The 22,500-nt window shown below is 38.7% G+C and overlaps 1 protein-coding gene, 1 long non-coding RNA gene and 1 pseudogene across 6 annotated transcripts in view; 1 reads left to right on the plus strand and 2 right to left on the minus strand.

Annotated features, from left to right (window-relative positions):
* Positions 1 to 9,567, minus strand: part of SRBD1 (S1 RNA binding domain 1) — a 385,358-nt gene extending 375,791 nt beyond the window's left edge. For 3 of the 5 annotated variants that reach the window (XM_053200547.1, XM_027072539.2, XM_015074725.3), the window contains exons 1-3: positions 9,490 to 9,567; positions 2,769 to 2,848; positions 120 to 300 (exon numbers count right to left, since the gene is read on the minus strand). In XM_053200547.1, coding sequence (XP_053056522.1) covers positions 120 to 300; positions 2,769 to 2,848 — 261 coding nt within the window. In that variant the 5' untranslated portion in view covers positions 9,490 to 9,567. Of the gene's footprint in view, positions 1 to 119; positions 301 to 2,768; positions 2,849 to 8,012; positions 8,162 to 9,489 lie in introns of those variants that run through there. The other 2 variants (XM_053200548.1, XM_053200549.1) reach the window with 2 other exon arrangements.
* Positions 9,281 to 22,121, plus strand: LOC113603269 (uncharacterized). The gene is made up of 3 exons (XR_003424843.2): positions 9,281 to 9,763; positions 10,619 to 10,698; positions 18,997 to 22,121. It is a non-coding gene; the product is annotated as an uncharacterized LOC113603269 (long non-coding RNA).
* On the minus strand, positions 13,842 to 14,491 carry LOC106977204 (60S ribosomal protein L23a-like; annotated as a pseudogene).
* Positions 22,122 to 22,500: the final 379 nt, after the last annotated feature.

The following is a 22,500-nucleotide window of genomic DNA, read 5'->3' on the forward strand; positions in this document are numbered from 1 at the left end:
TACCACTGCCCTAGAAGTTTTGTCATCTACCTGCTTCATCCTTCTCTCTGTTAGGAGAAAGTAGAGTTGCCAATTAGGAAAGCACTGCAGTGTTCTCTCCATCTAACTAAAGCACCTACCAGCTCCTCCTTAACAGCCACACCTTCCGAGCCATCACTGATCTGTAGGGTGGTCTTCTTTACCCGTCGCACCCTCTTTGGTTTGCATTCCTTGGGAATAGGCTGCTTACGACTTCTGGGGACTTTCTTTTGGGGCTCCCAGGCACTATCTTCCTTGTCATCTTCTTCAGAGGCAGATGATCTAGGAGTAAATTGATAGAAAATGAAGGAAAAATGAAGCCAAATGTTAAAGGCAAAAAGACATGCTTCTTGAAAAAAGAATAAGGTAGGAGGTGTTTAATATAAAATGGAATGATGTGAGTACAAGCTATGAATACATATTGCTAAGTACTGAAACAAGAGTTGATCAAAGGCCAATGTAAAAATAGTCCAGATATGTGATGAGTCACAGGTGTCTCCATTCCCCTCTCACCTATACAGCACATGCACCCACAGGCGCGCGCACACACGCACACACACACACACACACACACACACACACACACACACTCTCTCTCTCTCAAGACAGAGGAAATCATTCATTACCTAACGCAAGTTACTGGGTGGTGTCACACCACAGTCTGTGAGGTTTGCTATTATACCAATGAAAAGCACTTTAACAATTTCCTAAGTGGTAATCAAATTAATTTAAATGAAGTTCCTCAAACCAATGTAAAGAGTGGGAAACAGCTGTAGGAAACATCCTAAATTACATAAAAAGCCAGCACCAGGGTGCCTGGGTGGCTCAATCAGTTAAGCATCCAACTTCGGCTCTAGTCATGATCTCACGGTTAGTGAATTCAAGCCCTGCATCGGGCTCCATGCACTGACCATATCGTGGAGCCTGCTTGGGATTCTCTCTCTCTCCCTCTCTGCCCCTCTCCAGCTCACTCACTCTCTGTCTCTCTCAAAATAACTAAATAAACTTAAATAAATAAATATATATATATCCCAAATTAGACCACTTCTCACCACGTTCACTTCCAGGACCCTAGACTTCTACAATAATCTCCTTAACTGATCCCCTGCTTCCATTCTTGCTCCCCTACAGTCTGCTCTCCACCAAGAAACCAGAATGATCTTTTAGAAATGTAAACTGGATCATGTCACATTCCTGCCCAAACCTTCCAATGGCTTCCCAACCCCCTGTCACCAGCTAGACCCCAAGACCCAACCTTTACTGCCCACTTGCTTGTACTAACATTTTTCCCGTCTTACATTTTCCTTTAAGTTCTTCTTTCTGGCAACTTATCCCTTAAATCAGGCAAATGAAACCCAAAACCACCCTTCAGGTGATGGGACTTCCCTGACAAGACCTCTTGCAGGGCCAGACCACCCAGTCCCTTTAGGCTAAACCTGACTCGCACCTGCACAGACAGACCTTAGGGTGACCCCTGAAATGTCCAGCAATTACCTTTACCTTGTTACAATACTAAAATCTCCACCCAAGGAGGGCCACAAGCCTCACTTACATAACATGCAATGTATGTATGGGCATGTTTCCTTAAGGTGCATGTGTGACCTTATGCCCACCTCCACATACAATGACAAGGCTTCTCTTGTCATCCTAACCCTAAACAAAAGGTACCTATTCACCCTCTTTTGGGGAGTCACAGCTTTGCAAGATATTCCCAGTGATCTCCTTACTTGTTGCAGATCAAGTTTACTTTGTGTGACAACTCCACCTGGTGTATCTGTGACTCACCTAGGAGCAAACTCAGGTTGGTCCAGTTAGACAACTTCAAAATAAGATGCTGACACCTTGTCAAGGCCTATTAGGTCCCATCCATTCCAATTTCATTTCTAGTCACTCTCAGCCTTGGTGACTCTTGTCTGGCCACCCTTGTCTTGCTGTTGCCTAAACACACCAAACTCATTCCTGCCTCGGGGTCTTTGCACTTGCTGCTCCTTCCATGTGGAACACCCATCCCCATATCCTTGCAAGTTGTTACTTCCAAATCTCATTTAGATCTCTTGCCACATCCTCCAAAAGAAGTTTCCTCAATACTGTATCCAAGATGGTTCCTGACCAGAACACTCACCATGCTATCCCTTGCCCTGTTTAATGTTCTTTTAGAGTACTTATTACTGCCTAATATTTATCAGTCACTATTTAACAAATAACTTCAGGACATATAGTACAGTGCTCTAAAGCAGAGGCTCTCAACTGAGGACAATTTTATCCCCCTGGGGAACATCCGGCAATGTCTGGAGACATTTTTGATGGTCACAACTGGGACAATTTTATCAAACTGGGAAGATCCTTTTGGCACTAGTTAGTAGAGACCAGCATTCCTGGTCTCTACTACATCCTACAATACAAACGACAGTCTCCACAGCAAAGAATTATCTGGTCAATAGTGCTGATTTTGAGAAACCCTGTTCTGAAGTGATATAAAAAAACTCCCTGCTCTCATGGAGCTTACACTCTAGTGTAAATATCATGGTATACACTTGGTTACTTTCTCTCTCCTTGTTCAATAGTTGAACACCAACACCGAAACAGAGCCTGGTACACAACATGAGTTCAATAAATATTTGTCCTGTGAATGAATGAAAAAGACAACAGTCTTCCTCAACCCAAATGACTTACATTAGTAAGTGACAGAATGCATTTGTCCTTAAAATATACATCATTCTCCCAACCCCATAGGAAACCAATATGCTTACAACTCTGAGAAGGAAGAGAATTCATCTTTGGATACCACAGTCTGGACCTTGACTTTTGCTCTTCTTGGCAATGATGACATCTGGAAGAAGCAGAAGATAAAATCAGCATGATGTGAATCACCTGAATAACTGATCACTTACGTTGTCTACAAAGCAATGTGCCACTCAAAACTAACACTCCAATAGCTCCGCTGTTAAAAAAAAAAATGCCACAGAAAAAAAAAAAGAGAGAAGTATTCAAAAGCCCAAACACCGGTTTCCCCTCCTATGAGGCTGCCAAATATAAGAGCAGCTAACAGCCTTCCAATGGTTTCAAAAGCCTGAGGAATGTGGGCCACCTTTGGAAAAATGTAAGCTCCGCTAGGGTGACAACTTTTAGATTTTTTTAGAGTTACACGTGTGAATATACCGCAAGCACTATTAGCTGTTTTATCAGACAGCAAATGATAAAGTCCTTTATCAAACTATTTTAAGGATAAGAAGTATTTTCCCACTTTTATATCTTCTTACAATATAAAGGCCTATCTATAAAGTTGACAGTCAAATAAATGTTGATGGACTGAAAAGGCAGCCACGTTATTCTTAAAACAAGAACATCTATTCCCTTAGTTTATGGTATTTAAATAAAAGACTTATTGGAAAATAAAAAATAATCACTAATGTCACTAGAAATAGTTACCAGCTCTTCAAAACACGGAGACAAATAACCAGAGACATCCTACAATATAGGAAGTCAGCAAATTTACTTTAGCTAATAAATTTTATTACCTAAAGAGTGTATGTCAAACCCTAAAATCCACATTAGATTCTGACATGCTTGGAACCCTTTAACCAGTCATGTTACAATGCCTCCAGTTCTAACTTCCACTTAGAAGAAGAAGGAATGCTTCATAGAAATACAAAGGGGTTGTCACAAAAGCATACACGTGCCCTCGGCTCTTTAGCTCAATTCAGTCCAGTAGTTGCAGATTAGTCAACAGTGCACCCAGAGTAAACCAGGAGAACAAAAGGAAAAGGGTCTCCAGGAAGTGGACAGGATAATCTTCCATCTTTTCCTTCACCTCCCTTTGTGGCACTGTACGCTTATGCCAGTCAGCCTTCTTCAAATAAGTGTTTCTAGATACTGATCAAAAAGGAATAGGTAACTTTTGATTTCTATGTTATATGAACTTGACTACAACAAAACAAAAACACAAACAGAAAAAGTTAGTGTATCATGGGGTGCCAGTTCAAATCAAGGCAGAAATGAGTTGTTCAAAAAGTTGTATTAAGACAACAAGCTATCCTTCTGGAGGAAAACAAATATTTAAGTCCTACTGCCATACCCTGAACAAAAATATATTCCACACAACTAATAATTTAAAACGTGCAAAATATTTCTCAGAGCTAAAACAAACAATCCTAAAATTAGTACAGAACCTCAAAAGACCCCAAATAGCCAAAGCAATTTTGAAAAAGAAGAACAAAACTGGAAGTATCACAATTCTGGATTTCAAGCTATATTACAAAGCTGTAATCATCAAGACAATATGATACCAGCACAAAAAACAGACACAAAGATCAGTGGAACAGAATAGAAAACCCAGAAATGGACCCACAACTATATGGTCAATCAATCTTCAGCAAAGCAGGAAAAGAATATCCAATAGAAAAACACAAGTCTTTCAGCAAATGGTGTTGAGAAAACTGGACAGCGACATGCAGAAGAATGAAACTGGACCACTTTCTTACACCATACACAAAAATAAATTCAAAATGGATGAAAGACCTAAACGTGAGCTAGGAAACCATCAAAATCCTAGAGGAGAACACAGGCAGCAACCTCTTTAACCTCAGCCGCTGCAACGTCTTACCAGACATATCACTCAAGGCAAGGGAAACAAAAGTATACATGAACTAATGGGACTTCATAAAGATAAAAGTCTGCACAGTGAAGAAAACAATCAACAAAACTAAAAGGCAGCCTACACAATGGGAGAAGATATTTGCAAAAAGCATATCTGATATCGGGTTAGTATCCAAATATCTACAAAGAACTTACCAAGTCAACATCCAAAAAACAAGTTAAGAAATGGGCAGAAGACATGAGCAGACATTTTTCCAAAGAAGACATCCAGATGGCTAACAGACACATGAAAAGATGCTCAACACCACTCATCATCAGGGAAATACAAATCAAAACAATAATGAGATACCACCCTACACCTGTCAGAATGGCTAAAATTAACAACACAAGAATTAACAGGTGTCGGCAAGGATGCAGAGAAAGGGGAACCCTCTTCACTGTTGCTGGGAATGCAAACTGGTGCAGCCACTCTGGAGAACAGTATGGAGGTTCCTCAAAAAAAAAAAAAAAAAAAAACTAAAAATAGAACTAACCTATGATCCAGCAACTGAACTATTAGGTATTTACCTAAAGGATAAAAAACAAAATACAGATTTGAAGGGATACATGCACCCCAATGTTTAGAGCAGCATTATCAACAATAGCCAAACTAAGGAGAGAGCCCAAATGTCCACTGACTAATGAATGGATAAAGATGATGTGGTTTATATACACAATGGAATATTACTAAGCCATCAAAAAGTGAAATCTTGCCATTTGCAACAACATGGATCTAGAATGTATTACGCTAAGCAAAATAAGTCAATCAGAGAAAGACAAATACCATATAATTTCACTCATATGTGGAATTTAAGAAACAAAATAGATGAACATACAGGAAGAGGGGGAAAAGAGGGAAACAAACCACAAGAGGCTCTTAATAATTAGAGAACAAACTATATAGGTTGATGGAGGAGATGGGTAGGAGATGGTCTAGATGGGTGATGGGTACTAAGAAGGGCACATATGATGAGCACTGGATGTTGTTTATAAATAATGAATCACTGAATTCTACTCCTGATACCAATATTGTACTGTATGTTACCTAAAATTTAAATTTTAAAAAAGGGAAAAAAATAATTAAAAAATAAATGTAAAAGAGATAGTCAAAAAATAAAAAATAAATTAAAAATAAAATGTACAAAATAAAACTACAAGGGGCACATGGGTGGCTCAGTCAGTTGAGGGTCTGACTCTTAACTTCGGCTCAAGTCATGCTCTCAGGGTCACAAGATTGAGCCCCAAGTCAGGCTCTGTGCAAAACATAGAGACTGTTTAAGACTCTCTCTCTCTCTCTCTCTCTCTCTCTCTCTCTGCCCCTCTCCCTGCTCGAGCTCTCTCTCACTAAAATAAATAAAATTTTTTTTAAAAGCTCTCTCTCTCTCTCTCTCTCTCTCCCTCTCTCCCTGTGCCCCTCTCCCCGACTCATGCTCTCTCCCTAAAATAAAAAAAATTTCATTAAAAAAAATAAAACTACAAAAGTACTACAGAAAATAAATATGACCATTTTCATAATTTAGAGTGGAGGTAGGGGAAGAAAAGTTTTCCTAGGCATAACTCAAAATTTCAAAAGCCAAAAGAGAGACAGATTTCACTATATAAAAATTAAAATTCCAAGTCAGTAGTGGGAGTGCTTCAGAACCAAACCAATTTATTCTGCACTATCATCAAAAAAATCACAAGAAGCAGCACCTGATACCTTGGAACTAAGAATGAAGGGACTAAGGGCTGGTGTAAGTTGTCTGAGGCAAAGAAATATCTCTAGAGGCCCTATTCCACTTCATGCTATTAAGCAACTGCCTGGGGAAAAAGCCTGGAAAGAATAAAACCATCTTTAGACTACAGGACACCAAATACAGTTGTGGGCATGAGAAACATACAGACCAAACAGTAAATGAAGAGGGCCCCTCCCCACCAGTCCTCTTCTGCTACTAAGCTCCTAGTCAGACCTTTTCTCCAGGGAGGAAAACGGAAAGACTCTTCTCTGGAGAATCTGACCAGCCCAAAAATAAAAACCTGAAGATACTAAATTCCCCCAACAAACAACCCAACTAGATCATCTACTCGCACCTCTCCGTTCTACAATATACCAGAATTCAGAACATTCCCATACAGACCACCATGCACCAATTCTCACTCCACACTTTAACAGAAATGTGTTTAAAATAGGGGTAGACACACCCATGGCAATCTCATAAAATTCTGAGTAACCATTAAAGAAACAAATATTGTTCTTTCCCAAAACAAGTATGTCCAAATTCCCCTTTATTAGGCACCCTGGAAGCAATGTTACCATTGAATGATGAGTAAGATGTAAACTTATCCTCTGACAAGTAGAAAAATATGAATTTGAAAAGGGAGGTGGGGAAGGAGAATATGCTTGAGCACGTAGGCCAATTTCAGACTGGTTCTAGAAAGAGTATATATAGAAGCTAAGGACCTAGAAATTTTTTCAAAACTGCCTATGCCAGGTATACTCCCAAGGGTATACATATTCCAGTTTAAAGGCTGATGTTTCTAGAAGCTGTTTCTCCATCTCCACTCCTCCCAAGTTCCGGTCTTCATATCACAGGACTCATTCAATTAACCAAAATTCCATCCATTTCCATGCTTTTAAATATCTGTATCACCTACTTATTAACAATCCTAATACCTCCAACCCAAATCTTGCCTAAGATTCAGATTTACATAATAAATTATTCATATTGCCTAAGAAACTATGTAGATGCCTCATACTTACCTAAAATGTAACATACCCACAATGAAATCTTGATAACCATTTCTTGTCTTAAAACCCATTCCTACCGGTCTTTCCCATCTCAGTAAATGGCACCATCATCCATCTAAATAGGCGGCTAAGCCAGAACCTTGGAAAAATTTTAACAGCTTCACTGAGCTATAAATGACATACAATAAATTATACATGCTTAAAGTGTACAAACATGGTAAGTTTTGGAATATGTATACACATCTCCACAACCAAGATAATACATCTATCATCCTCCAAAGTTTCATTTGCTAAGCTAAAGGCTTGCAAATCTTTTTTTCCTGTCATCTCCCAGTTTACTAATAAGCAACATAAATTCTTCCTCCAAAATACAGCTTACACTTCTATGATCTCTTTAGTCCCCATATCTCTTATCTAGACTATAATAACCTCTTAACTGGCTTCCCTGCTTCCACTCTTGCCTCTACTACCCATTCTCCACATATGAACCCAAAAGATCATTTAGAAAATGCTTAAAAACCATTCCCACTTCCCACTCCATCCTCCACTTAGAATCAAATCATATTTTTACCATGACCTTCTAAAATGCCCTACAGGACTGCCCCCTGCCTGTCTTTCTAACCACATTTACCATTTGTTGCAGCTCTTCAGCCAGTTACAACATTCTTTCAGTCCCTGAATGAACCATAATTCTTTGCCATCTCAGGTTCACTCTGTCTGGAACACTATTCCCGATGCTTATCAATGGACTAGCTCTTTCTCATTTCTTACAGCTCAGCATTTTAGGCCTAAAATGGGTTTCCAAAATATAGTATTATTATAGGACCCTATTTATTTCCTTTATACAGTACTATATAACATAGTCTAGAATTATCCTTGTTTATTGTCTGCATCCCCCATGTTTACTTCATGGCAGTAAACACCATGAAGGAAGAAGCCACATTCGCCTTTTTCTGCATAACACAGAGCTTAGCACTTAATAGCTACCCTACAACATACATGTATTAAATGAACATAAGAATATATACAAAATGGTCTCTATAAAGGAATATACATTTTTCCCCATAACTATTAGGCAATATCACACATGGCACTCATTGTTTTCTTTTTGAAAAAGTGATGGTACAGAAGAACATTCTTATTCTTAGTGGCTTAAGATCTTTCCCTCTCAACGCTGTCTTATCTCTGTGGACACAAGAGCACATTCAAAATCAGTTGCTGTGATGGTCCTAAGGGAGAAGGCACTAAATTAGGGTGAGTGAAAATCGGGAAGGGGGTGTGAAGAAACCTGCACACACATAAATATTACATTAAAAATGGGAAAACCACAATTAGAAATGTTAAGAGCACAGGGGAACTTTTTAGGAGGGAGCTGAAGAAGCTTCCCCAAGGGTACAAACAGAAGTGCTTGGAATGTCGGCAAAGATCCCTACATAATACAAAGTAACAGACCTGTAAAGATCCTAAGAAATCAGACAGTTCTTCCCCACCCCCCTAATGAATAAGAAGCCTGAGATCCAGGAGATGAGATGGTTTACTCAAAGGGAATGTTCTAATTATGTAGGTAGAATCCAAAGCCCCAAACAGCAAGACCAGCCTTGTTTCCCATTCCACAAACATTATAGTATAACATGCTAGCGCGGGGGAGGTTTAAGGAAAGTTGCCTAGAGTTCCCATTCATTCCTTTCCTCAAGAGTTATTCAGCGCCTCCAAATGCCAGACACGCTGCTGAGGATGCGGATGATGCCGACAAGGCCATGATCTGATGGTAAAAAGGGTGCTTCCTCCCCCATCTCCGATAACTTGAGTGTGGAAACAAGCTAGGTTTGCCTGGGTTTTCCCACGTCTGTCCCTACGTGCTAAGAGCTGCGATTTGACTGAGAAGACGCGCCAGGTGACACGCGGCAGCTAGGAGGGGTTTTCTGGGTGTAGATTGGAAGATACAGACCGCAGACCGTAATATGTAATGACACTTCTCACTTTAAAAAGGGATGTTATTTCCCAAATGAGCGCTTAAAATTTTTTAAATGGCCCCATAACTACCGGAGCCCGGGCGCCGGGTTCACGCGAGCCCGCAGGAACACCGCCAAGGCGGACGCTCAGCTCACCTTCCCGCCCGGCGAGTCAGAAGGCCCGGGATTCTGTGTGTGACCGCATCTTCCGGTTCCCGCCGGAAGTTTTTCAAACGCCGGAAGTCCCGCCTCGCTTCCTCCTGACTCGCGGCAGCAGCTCAGACTGCAGGAGCGGGATGGAGCCAAGCTGGACGGAGGCGGGGCTAAGGCGACGATCCTTCGGGAGCTCTGAGGCGGGGCCCTACCCGGGGTGTGGCGGGACTGGAAACCAGCACTCTCTCCCCGGATACTGCCAGAAGCGGAGCCCGCGGTGATGTTAACGCGGACCCACCTCCTTGTTCTTTCTCTTTCTCCTCACCCGGCTTACCCTTTGCATCCTGGTCTTTGAAATTCAGTCAAAAATGTTTCTTTTCATTACATTATTTTTAATTTGCAGTAGAAAAAGGAGAAGCAAGTTATATTCTTTCTAAAGTCAATTTTAAGTGTCATTAATGAACTTCGCTCAGGGTGTTTTAAGCATACTTTTAGCCTGTTTCATTATTTCCTAGGCCCCGAGATAAGGGTTTTGCTCTAGTCTTATGGAAATACACAAAGTTGGCCTCTTCTGAGAAGCCCTCACACAGCCCTTGAGGTGCATGCTACCTTAATGGAGTTTAACCCTAGAGTCACGTCTGCCTTGCTTCAGTCTCTCAGGCAGCTCGTACTGCCAGGTACACCGATTTGGAAACCGGGTTCTCTTAGAAACTTACTGATAGACTTTGGCAAATCCTTTTATGTCTTTGAACTTGTTTTACCGGCTTCCCTTCCATCCTACCCCTCACCTGGTAAGGTACCCCGTTCCATATTAGAGGTAAAAACTCAATTAATTTACTCAAAGTAAACGCAGGTCCCAGATACCTCACCTTGGGCAAAAATGGGAAAACCCTGATCCATTTCATTTTCAGATTCTTGGAGAGTGCTATGACTTACTTATAAGTCCTAATAACAGTATCCTAGGCGAGTCTTCCTCTGTATCCCAAATTTCCATTTCCCTTTCCACAAAACACAAAAGTAGCTCCTGCTTTTTGCTTGAATGACTCCAAGGTACCTTGTTTTTTAAATGTTTATGTATATATAAGTATATAATAAATATATATATGTTTATTTATTTTTCAGAGACAGAGAGAGAACGAGCAGGAGAGGGGCAGAAGACTGAGACTTGGGAGGAAACCAAGAGTTGGATGCTTACCCGACTGAGCCACCCAGGTGCCCCAAATGTTTATATTTTGAGAGAGAGCCTGAGTAGAGGAGGGGCAGAGAGAGAGGGAGACAGAAGATCCAAAGCAGGCTCTGTGCTGACAGCAGTGAGCCGATGTGGGCTCAAACTCTAACCATGAGATCATGACCTGAGCTGAAGTCGGAAGCTTTAACCCCACTGCCATTCCCTAAGCTCCACTTTTTTTTGACTAACCCAAATTAAGAGCTATAAAGGCCTCCCCAGCAATTCTTTCCCTTTACCTTGAATATATTTTCTCAAAATCAGTATTCAGCAAAAAGAAAAAATGACTTGTTTTTTGGTGATGTATTTTTTTGCCAAACACACTAAATTCTAAACTCACAAAAACAGACAACAAAATTAGACGTAAAATTAGGGAATAAAGTCTGTTGTTAGATCAAAACCCCGGATTTGGGGTGCGTGGCTACCTCAGTCAGTAGAGCATGTGACTCTTGATCTCGGGGTCCTAAGTTTGAGCCCCCCATATTTGATATAGAGTTTACCTGAAAACAAATTTTTTTTAAATCTCTACAGAGAAAACAAACATGGATTTGTTTTAGAAGATTATATAGAGCAGCTTTCCATACTAATGACTCTTTTCCATGTGTTTTGAGTACTGAAAGGCCAAGCAAGGTATTGAAATACCTTATGAGTGGGCCTTGCTAACTATAGATTCACCCAAAGTAAGCATAAATTTTACTAGATAATGTTTGCTATGGGAAGAAAATAGGACTCTTTTTCAATTTAGTAAGTCTGTTCATCTGTATCTTAAGATTCTTGGTCAGTAAGGATCAGTTTCTGAGATTTTTCAGAGTTGGTGTTTTTTTTTTTTCCTCCTTAATTTGTAGTCTTATGTTGCCTTTCACAGTGATTCCAGAAGGTTTGGAACTGTCTGCTACAATCACAGTCTGCTCCATAATTTCTAGTTCTGAAAATACTAGAGAACACATTACAGTCCAGAATTATGGGAAGGGAAACCAGGCCATAATAATCAACAATAATTTACTATTTACTATTCACCTATTTTTGATGTTGAATTGTGCTATACAGGTTTAAGGTAGGAAGTAAAAACGGTCAAGATAAACCAGTATTTTGCAAAATCTTTTGCCATAATTTCTACCCTGGAGGAATTTACAAACAAGACTGGAGAATATATACAGTTGTAAGAGACAGAGATCCATACAAGACAGTCTGGATTCAAGGGTTAGGTTGTATATCAAAGTAGCCACAGTGGTAAAGTGAGAGTGAGTATAAGGATTGGACAGTGGAGTGTTGGATCTTGACTCCTCCATCAGAGATGTTTGCCTTTCAACTGGGGAAGAAAAATGATCAGTAAGTGAAAGTAAATAACCTGTAAGGTTTTAGACATCAGACATCTGGGAAAAATAAAAGCTGGGGTGGTGTCCTCTGAAAGTAATGCAGGTGGCAACCTGCTCCAAAGATAAGTAAGACTGTCCAGAAAACATTTCTCTTGGAATTTTGCAAGACAGCCACTCCCACTAAAAGCTGTCAAGGGAAATTTATAATCACTAAGTATAAACCAGGCCCCACCACAAAGACTGCCTTTTCTCTCCAGGTCCTTGCCCAATCTATTGTTTACTTTTGCACCTTAAGTGCTGAATTTCAAAAAATTCATGACTTTAGCCTGGAATAATCTGGATGCTCACCTGAGACTTATTGCAACAGAGTTTTGGAGTAATGAAACATGTTTTGGAGGCTATTTATTTTATTGCTGCAAAGCATGTAGCTATTCATATGTTATTCCTTGGTATGTGATCACTTATACATTATTATCTGTGTTTTCAAGTCCTTTCCCTATGGTTCTGTCTCCCCAAGGAGACTGTAATAATAGTAATGACTTATATTCATTGATCATCTACCCTATGCCAAGCACTAAATTAAGTTTTTACATGTATGTGTGTATTTAACTCACATAACAGCTCAATGAGATACTGCTATTATCCTGTTTTTATAAATGAGAAGACCAACGTATGGAGAAGTTAAATAACTCATCCAAAGTCACATCAGCTATTAAATTGCAGATCTGGATCTAAACCTAGTACTCTGAAAGACCTGCATATACCTCCACTCAAAGCAAAGATCTTTCCTTATCTGTTACATTGGCCAGTGCAAGACTGAATCTTTGAGATGCTCAGGAACTGTTGAATCTCTAAATACACTAAATAAAGTACTATCTACCCACCTGGGATACAACAAGGCTCTTCTCTCCCTTGACTTCAAACTAATCAAAATTCCATGGGAACAAAAATTCTTAATAAAGATGCACTATATTTTGCACCCGCTAAATTGTAAGGTACTTGGATCTAAGCCTTGGAAATAAGTCTTAGTCATTTTGGTCTCTCCTTCTCTAACTTTTCCCTCCACCCACATAGTGCCCAATAATGCTTGACAAATAATAAGTACTTAATAAAATAGTAGACTAATGCGTGGCCCAAAGAATGTGCCTGTAGTAAAAAAAAATACATCTTTTCTCGCACTATGAAAGTAATCTAAAGTTCTTGCCACCAGTGAGTTACCATTTAAAAACTCAAGTGTAGGGGCACCTGGGTGGTTCAGTTGGTTAAGCGTCTGACTTTGGCTCAGGTCATGATCTTGTAGTTAATGGGTTCAAGCCCTGTGTTGGGCTCTGTGCTAACAGCTCAGAGCCTGGGACCTGCTTCTGATTCTGTATCTCCCTCTCTCTCTACCCCTCCCCTGCTCATGCTCTGTCTCTCAAAAATAAGTAAATGTTAAATAAATAAATAAAAACTCAAGTGTACTTATGGAAGTTCAAACTTTTTATCCCTTAGAGTTAATCACCTGGCAAAAGCAGATGAGTGTTTCAGATTAGAGAATGCACAAACTGAAACTAAGCCCTATTTCATAAATTTGCGTATAAGCCTCACCCATCCACTTTCCTACTTCTAGCAGCTCTCATTCCTCATACTGAAACTCATTGGCTTCAATGAGCTTCTCTCAATAATTCAGCCATGAACTTAGATGTTTCCTGCAAAATATAAATGATTATTAAGCAGAGAGGGGATGGCCTGTGTTTTCCAAATGAGAAAGGGGTTTCTTTTTTCTTTTTTTTTTTTATGATGAAAAAATTTAGATTTAGCCAGCTAGACTCAGTTTAGATGATCCCAATTTTGTTGGCAACATCCAAAGCATCATAGTCAGGAGCCAGTCAAACATATGCTTTCTTTTCTCCATCGGGCCTGATCAGAATGTTGACCTTGGCCATGTCAATGTCATAGAGCTTCTTCACAGCCTGTTTGATGTGGTGCTTGTTGGCCTTGACATCCTCGATGAACACAAGAGTGTTGTTGTCTATTTTCTTCGTGGCTGACTCGGTAGTCACTGGGAACTTGATGATGGCATAATGGTCAAGCTTGTTTTTCCTGGGGGCACTCTCTCAAGGCTATTCGAGCTGTCTTTGGAGACGCAGTGTCTTGGATGGTCGGAATGTAGGTGATGTGCGGATTTTCTTTTTTTTATGACTGTGGATGCCTTTCAGCTCTGCTTTCTTGGCCTTCAAAGCCTTTGCTTTGGCTTTGGCTTTGGGAGGGGCAGGGGCTTCCTTCCTTGCCTTCGGCGCCATCTTCGTGAAAGGGGCAAAGGGGTTTCTTGTTAAGAGAGCTAGACCAGGCTGGTGAATGGGTTCCCAAACTTGGCCTTTCCTATTACTTTTTCAGTCTGGGAACAGCAGCATAATTCCAAAGGGCTAGTCTAGTCTGAGGACATTGTTCTAGCACAGATAAGTATGTCAGTTTTTTGTGTAAAAGAAAATAGATTCAATGGATTAAAATCCTGAGTTTTGATAAAATATTGAATGGATCTTGAAGAGCCATCAGTTAAGCCTGAGAAAATTAATTGTAGATTTTTCTAGGAAATGGATATTCAGGCGTGATTCAAAGGAATTAAATACATTTATCTTACTTGAAGTAAAATCATGGGACGTACATGTTGAACTAAAATATAATTTCTGTTTTAGCTGAAAACTGAGATTTCCAGTGTTTTGTCCCACTTACTTTTTTTTTTTTTTTACAAACCCTCAAGGTATTTTGTAATGAATGCAATTAAAAGCAAAATTAAGACAAAAAAATACCTGAATAATAGATGAAATACTATATCTATTGCAAGGTCCACTGTTCTGTTCATCACCTGACTGGCAAATTCACTGGCTCAATCAGTTGCATTCATGAGCAAACATATTGTACAATTTTCTCCTGATGAGCTTTTCATCCTCAAGTAGTGTCCAGGGACCCCCTCAAAGGCCTAAAATATCCATTAAATAACCTGAGATCTAAGCAGAGAAACCCCACAAGAGTCATTAGGATCCTGATGATGGCATGGCTGGTTGGGTTGCAGGGAAGGGATGAAAGGCAGCATCTTGGGGCCAGATTTATTTTGTTCCTCACCATAGGGAGCCATGTCTGGAGACTCTACATCAGACCTAGGTTTTGCTTCTAACACTGTTGGTCCATCTTACAGCTTAAGAAGCTGGAACTATCCCGCAAAATTCCTGCTAGAAATACTTACTCAGAACGCCTGTTGTCAGAGTTTTAATACTGGAAGCCTCACACACTAACTGGAATTCAAATTCAAAAAAGCACTGTGTGTCAGATCAGTCTATGTCCACATTTGTGCACCTGCCTTTTTTTTTAATCATGTTTTTTAGTATAATTTACATAGAGTAAAACCTAACTATTGTATTCTGACAAACACATACGGTCATGTAACCACCACCACAATCAAGAAATAAAACATTTCCATGACCTAAAAAAAATGCCCCTTTGTAGTCAGCCTCCTCCCCATCAGCCCCTGCAACATTCATCTGTTTTCTGTCTCAATAATTTTACCATTTCCAGATTGTTATATAAATGGAATCATGCAGTAAGTAGCCATTTGAGTCTGGTTTCTTTCACTTAGGATACTGTTTTTGAGATTAATCCATGTTGTTTCATATATCAATAGGGTTTTTTATTGCCGATTAGCAGTCCGTTGTGAATGTACCACGGTTTGTTTATCCATTCAATAGTTGATTAACATCTAGTTTTTTCCACTTTTTGGCTATTTTTAATGCTGCTATGAACATTCATGTACAGGTGTTTTGTGTGAACGTATATTTTCATTTTCTTGGGTAGGTAAATAACCTATGAACAGGATTGTTGGGTCATGTGGTAAATGTTTAGTTTTATGAGACTACTAAATTATTTTCTAAAGTGGCTGTACCATTTTGCATTCCCACCAGCAATGCATGAGATCTCCACACCCTTGCCAGGACTTGATATTATATAGTTAGTTTGTTTTTTCTTTATTTCTTTTTTTTCTACCCTTTAATAGGTGTGTAGGAGTATCTCATTAGACCTTTAATTTGCATTTTCTTAATGACTAATGGTGTTTATTAGTAATGTGTTTATATGCCACCCATATATCTTCTTTGGTGAAGTGTTTGTTAAAATATTTTCACAGTTTTTCATTGGGTTTGTTGATTTGTGTATCATGAGAGTTCTTTATATATTGTGCATACTAGTCCTTTATCAAATATGACACTTAGCTTTAAGAGTCATAAGTCAGCACAGGCAGTTGCCAGCATAATAGCACACAGAAAACTGATTTCTTCTCTAACCACAAAGAAAACTCTGCCACAGCCAAATGTTCTTCAAGAAGCTAGCTAATAGATGTTATCAAAACCACCAACATTTTTACATACATGAATTTTCCTGCAACCAACATTACCACATACAGAAAACATTGTTTGGAGAAAAAAATGACCTAATTTCACACTGAAAGATGATCACCCTAAAAGAATGCTTTAAAATTGAGAAGGTGGTACCCACAAGCTTTAGCAAATAATGTGGAAAGTTAGCTTAACCATAATGTTCATACAGCATTACTGGATATTTTGGTTAGTCTCGACCATGATCTGAATATAAGAAAATCCAAATAGTTTACCAAGAAACTCCTGCTGGATCCTGCAACTTAGAGAGTTTAGCAGAAGTAGGTACCAAAGGGGTGCCTGTCTGGCTCAGCCAGTGGAGCACAAGAGTCTTGATCTTGGGTTGTGAGTTCAAGCTCCACGTTGGGTGTAGAGATGACTTAAAAATAAAAGCTTAAGGAAAAAAAAGGAGAAATAGGTATTGCATATATAAGGGCCATCTATAGCTTTCTGCCACAAGCTTTTGTCAGTTAAAAGACGCAGGTCTATAATTCCCAAAACTTTCAAACCTGTTTCTAGAAATTATTAACTAGTGTTTCCCAAACTTTAATATGCATGAGAATCACCAGCAGAGCTCTTTTTAAATGCTGATTTCCACCCACTAGCCCCCAGGATCCCAATTTAATGAGTTTAAGCTGGTGTCTACACGTGTATGAGAACACCAGGTGACCAGATGGGGTATCTATGCATTACAAAAAGATTGGTCTAATTCTTACTGGGCACTTGATTTAAGAAAGTTAGATGGGGTGCCTGGGTGGCTCAGTCAGTTGAGAATTTGATTCTTGATTTTGGCTCAGGTCCTGAGCTCATGGTTCATGGGATCAGAGCCCTGAGTCAGGCTCCATATTGACAGCACAGAGCCTGCTTGGATTCTCTCTCTCTCTGCCCCTCCCCTGCACATGCTATCTAAACAAACAAACAAACAATCTTAAAATAAAAAAGGAAGTTAGAGGACTGAGCTGTGGCCGTATGGTTTCTAAATATAGTGTTTTATGAGGCTTAACCTTAAACATGCCCTTCCAAAAGAAAGACCAGATATTCAGTTCCTACTAGCCACACTAACTACCATGGTGTAGTTTATTAATTGAAAATAGCTTACACTTACAGATTGCTTGATATTTGTAAGATACTCTGCTAAGTATATACTTTGTTTGTTTTAAAAGTAACTTTAGGGGCGCCTGGGTGGCACAGTTGGTTAAGCGTCCGACTTCAGCCAGGTCACGATCTCGCGGTCTCTCTCTCTCTCGAGCCCCGCGTCAGGCTCTGGGCTGATGGCTCAGAGCCTGGAGCCTGTTTCCGATTCTGTGTCTCCCTCTCTCTCTGCCCCTCCCCCGTTCATGCTCTGTCTCTCTCTGTCCCAAAAATAAATAAACGTTGAAAAAAAAATTTAAAAGTAACTTTAAAGCAAATAGGTGATATATTTATCCCTATTTTAAGATGATGGAACTGAAGCTTAGAAAGTTTAATTCACCCCAAATACAGAACACAATTAAATATATGTACCACAAACCTCAAGAACTAAAAAAATATATAGTTATATGCCTACTTCAACTAGACCTTTATGTATTAGTTACCTATCGCTACAAAACAAATTACCCCAAAATAATTTTTTAGTGTTGTAAATATTTTAAATAATCTCCCGGTAAATAAACTGAATGAACTGGAGTCCAGAGAGACAGAGTCTGGATAAATAAGAGTACATATTTTAAAAATATATTAAAAATAATGCCTTAAAAAATGTCTGTAGGCTATTTCATAAAATAGTAAAAACTTCCAGTTACAAGATAAACAAGTTCTAGGGATGTAATGTACAACATAATGACTGTAGTTAACAATACTGTATATTTGAACGTTACTAAGAGAGTAAGATCTGAAAAGTTTTCATCACGTGGAAATGTTTTATGTTAGTTGCACATTAAACAATCTTATTAAAAAATAAATTTATATAAAGTTAGGTCTGTCCTAATTCTAGGAAGTGGTGTATTTGTAACCGAAAACACAAACCACTGAGAATTGTTCATTTCGCTGCTGGGACATTAAGCTTGCTTCACTCCGCACCAGCCTGCCTACAACAAGGAACACAAATGCCAACAGTAATTGATGGCAACCACCTGGCTCCCGCTCTTATCCTCACCCAACCAGCTCCCATCTCTGTCAAGCTTAAAAGTTCTGACCCTAAAAATTTTACTTCTGTGTTAAACTCTTTTGAGTTATTTTCACAATAGTCCTGGTATCATCTCACCTCTTCAACACTGGTTATCAGTTATTCTTTGCCACTCAGGATTGCTAGGATTGATTTTGCCTACTTGAGATTTAATACTACGTTTTGTGTGTATAAGACATTCAGAGTGGTCTGGGAAGTGGATCTTTGCATTTCTAAATATCATCATCAACAGGAATGAGTCAGCAGTGCTGTTTTAATGGCATAACTGCCAACATCTTCGAGTCGTTCACTGCAGTTGCTTCCTGGTTTATTTAGCAAGCACCATGTATGAGCTATCGTGGTATCCCTGTTGTTGCCAAGTGCACTGGTGCCAATTAAAATGTTTTTCTTTTTCTTTTCAAGATATTTCCCTCCTCACTCATCTAGATGCTGCTAGATGGTTCTTCTGGAAGTCAAAGTCTAACAAAAACAGAACATCTGATATATGTATGCCTTGCCTTATGGGACAGATTCATCAGTAGAACTGTCAAGGAAGCAATGAGGGAAATAGCTATATTGAACTTAATTTTAACCAGCAAATATCTAGTTGATGATTTACAAGTGACAAAAATCCTGGGAAAAAGGAGTGATGTCTGCTGGAGTTAGTAGCTGGCCAGGCACAGTGCTGGACTCTGGATGAAGAGTGATGCATGCAGGCACAGCCCTTCCTTCACAGTGCTCGTCTGTCATTACTAGGAACAAACACAAAACTGTGCAAATCTGAATGAAGCAGTGGTGTCGACTCATGTCCAGGTGACTTTTTTATTTTTATTTTTTATTTTTTTAATTTTTTACTTTAGAAAGGAAGAGAGAGTGTGTGAGCAGGGGAGAGGAGCAGAGGGAGGGAGGGAAAGAGAGAGAGAATCTCAAGCAGGCTGCACGCTCAGTGCGGTTCCCAATGCAGAGTCCCATGACCCTGGGATCATGACCTGAGCCGAAATTAAGAGTCAGATGCTCAGCTGACTAAGCCACCCAGGCGCCCCTCCAATTGCATTTTTTAAATTTGAATTTATGATTCTAACATTTTATTTGTCAACATAGTTATGGGATTCAAAATGCAAAACATATGAAAAGGAATGTAATAGAAATTATCACCTCTGTTCCCCAAACACTTAATACCCATCCCTATGAGCAACCTGTGTCACTGATTTCTTGCAAATCCTCCTAGGGAAAATTTTTTGCGTATGCAATCAATTGAAATAATATATTTTATCAAACCTAGGATGCCATTAATTGCATATAAGATGCAAATATTGTTTATATATACTGTATATACTATTTATTATATATACTATAAATATGGTATATTATTTTAATACTACAAAAGATTTTTTAAAGCCCTGCCAATTAAACTATGTTTTGGTGTCGATTGTACAATGAATTCTAATTTCAAAGACATCAAAAATGTGAAAACCTGTGCATTTTAGAACCAATGAAATATGGTCTATATATTTTTTAAAATTTTACACAAAAGATAGTAGCCTACATTTATTATTTGTACCATGCTTGCTTCACTTAACAATATTTCCTGGAGCTTATTTCGTATCAATATCTGAGGCATTTTATTCTCGTTTTTAATGTGGGAGCACTGTGAAAAGTAGTCTTTAATGAGTATGCCCTATGTCAGAAAGTGAAAAGGGAAAGAACAGGACACTCTTTGGAAAAGATCACGAATAAGCTGCAGAGGACTGGAGAAGAAAACCCAGTGATGCTTATTGTGTTTCTTCTCCATGGATAAAGATATTCAAATCGGAAAGTGTAGAACAAATATCATGAAGAAAGACTTAAGTTTGCCATAAAAGAAAAAAAAAACTCAAAGATGATATTGAGTCCTTTTACAGAAGTTAAAGTCTCTGAGTGTGCAGAAAGACAAATCACAACTAAACACAGATGTAACAACACACAGATGTAACAAAATCATTCTTGGGAATTACTGTGAAATATGAAGGAAAGAAGAGGTGACTGGGGATGGTATGAAAGGTGTTTACAAAAGGCGAAAATGTAGATTATGCTATATACAGATTTGTAAAGTTTCTCATTCACAAAACTTTTATAATATATTATTAAAAAGATAGTTTAGGGGTTCCTGGGTGGCTCAATCGGTTAAGTGTCCAACTTTGGCTCAGGTCATGATCTTGTGGTTCACGGGTTCGGGCCCCACATTGGGCTCTGTGCTGACAGCCCAGAGCCTGGAGCCTCTTCAGATTCTATGTCTCCCTCTCTCTCTGCCCCTCCCCTGCTCGCATTCTGTCTCTCTCAAAAAAAAAAGACATTAAAAAAAATGTTTTTAATAAAAAGATAGTTTGTTAGCATTTAAAAAGTAAAAATGTCATACTTTTTTTTTGTAATTTAAAGAAAAAGAGGTAATTAGGAAGGCCCAGAATAGGTTCGCTGGAAATTTTATGCCTAGCTTATGCCATCTAGGTGTCTAAAGTGATGGCTTACTTTGCCAGCGAACTAAATGGTTATACCCTGTCAACAGTCAGGTGACTGTTCCCTTCACCTGTGCCCTGAGTGACCTATAAAGAACAACAAACATGCATTGTGTGTCAACCACACTCAAACAAAAAAAGATTCTCCCCCTCAAAAAAGAAGAAAAGAACAGCAAGCATAACCCGGGGAAAAATGGAACTCGATTCAAATCCTGTCTTTGACACTGCGTAGTGACCTTGGGCATGTCACTTCATCTTACTTTTCTTTCTCTAAAATGAAGAGATTACATTTATTATTTCCTAACTTTGTTCCAATGAATTACATTTTAATTAAACCTGGTTGTGATTACATTATATATAACTATCTATATTTTAACTATAACCTGGAGAATTTGGAAGATCTAGAGTTTGTTTGTGTAAGTAAGCAAAGTGTCTGCTGTCTTTCATGAAATCTTCATGGAAGTGATGAAGAAATGTGGATTCGATTTCCACCTAGTTCCAATCAGGCTGGCAATTCCACACAACGTGTTCATTGATAAATCAAATAAAATCATTCTACTGGGGAAAAAAAACAATTTCTGAAATCAGTAAAAGGAAATTTAATAAATTTGTCCTTGAACTCCTCTATTTCTAACAGTTTGGAGGTTCCTCAAAAAGTTAAACATAGGATCTAGCAATTCCACCCTAAATATATACCCCCGAGAAATCAAAGATGTATTCATATAAAAACTTACACATGAGTGTTCGTATCAGCACTATGTATAATAAGCAGGAAGTGGAAATGACCCAACTGAACATCAGTTGATGAAAGGATAAATGAAATGTAGCACATTTATACAATGGAATATTATCCAGCTGTTAAAGGGAATGAAGTACTGATATATACTACAGTATGGCTGAATCTTAAAAACATGATCCTAAATGAAAGAAGACAGACACAAAAGACCACATATTATATGGTTCTGCTTATATGAAATGTCCAGAATAGGCAAATGAATACAGACAGAAAATACATTGTTGGTTGGCAGGGTAATTGGAATGGGGCGATGGGGAATGACTGCTAATGGGTATAGGATTTCTTCTGGCAATGATAAAAATATTCTGAAATTAGGTAGTGATGATAGTGATACAGTCTTGTGAATAAACTAAATATCTCTGAACATACACTTTAAAATGATGAATTTTACAGCATGTGGATTATCTTATTCTAAAAAATTAATTTAAAAGGCATTTATAGATATTCAGTGTCAGAGGCCAGACTTTGCAGCTTAATACTAGCGAAAAGAAATCTGAGATTTTTTTTTTTAAGTAGCATCCATGCCCAGAGTGGAGTCCAACACAGGTTTTGTTTTGGTTTGGTTTGGCTTTTTATATATAATTTTTTTTAATTTTTATTCATTTTTTTCTTTTAATATAATTTATTGTCAAATTGGTT

The sequence above is a fragment of the Acinonyx jubatus genome, chromosome A3, assembly GCF_027475565.1.
Source record: "Acinonyx jubatus isolate Ajub_Pintada_27869175 chromosome A3, VMU_Ajub_asm_v1.0, whole genome shotgun sequence".
In the NCBI taxonomy this organism is placed as follows: domain Eukaryota; kingdom Metazoa; phylum Chordata; class Mammalia; order Carnivora; family Felidae; genus Acinonyx; species Acinonyx jubatus.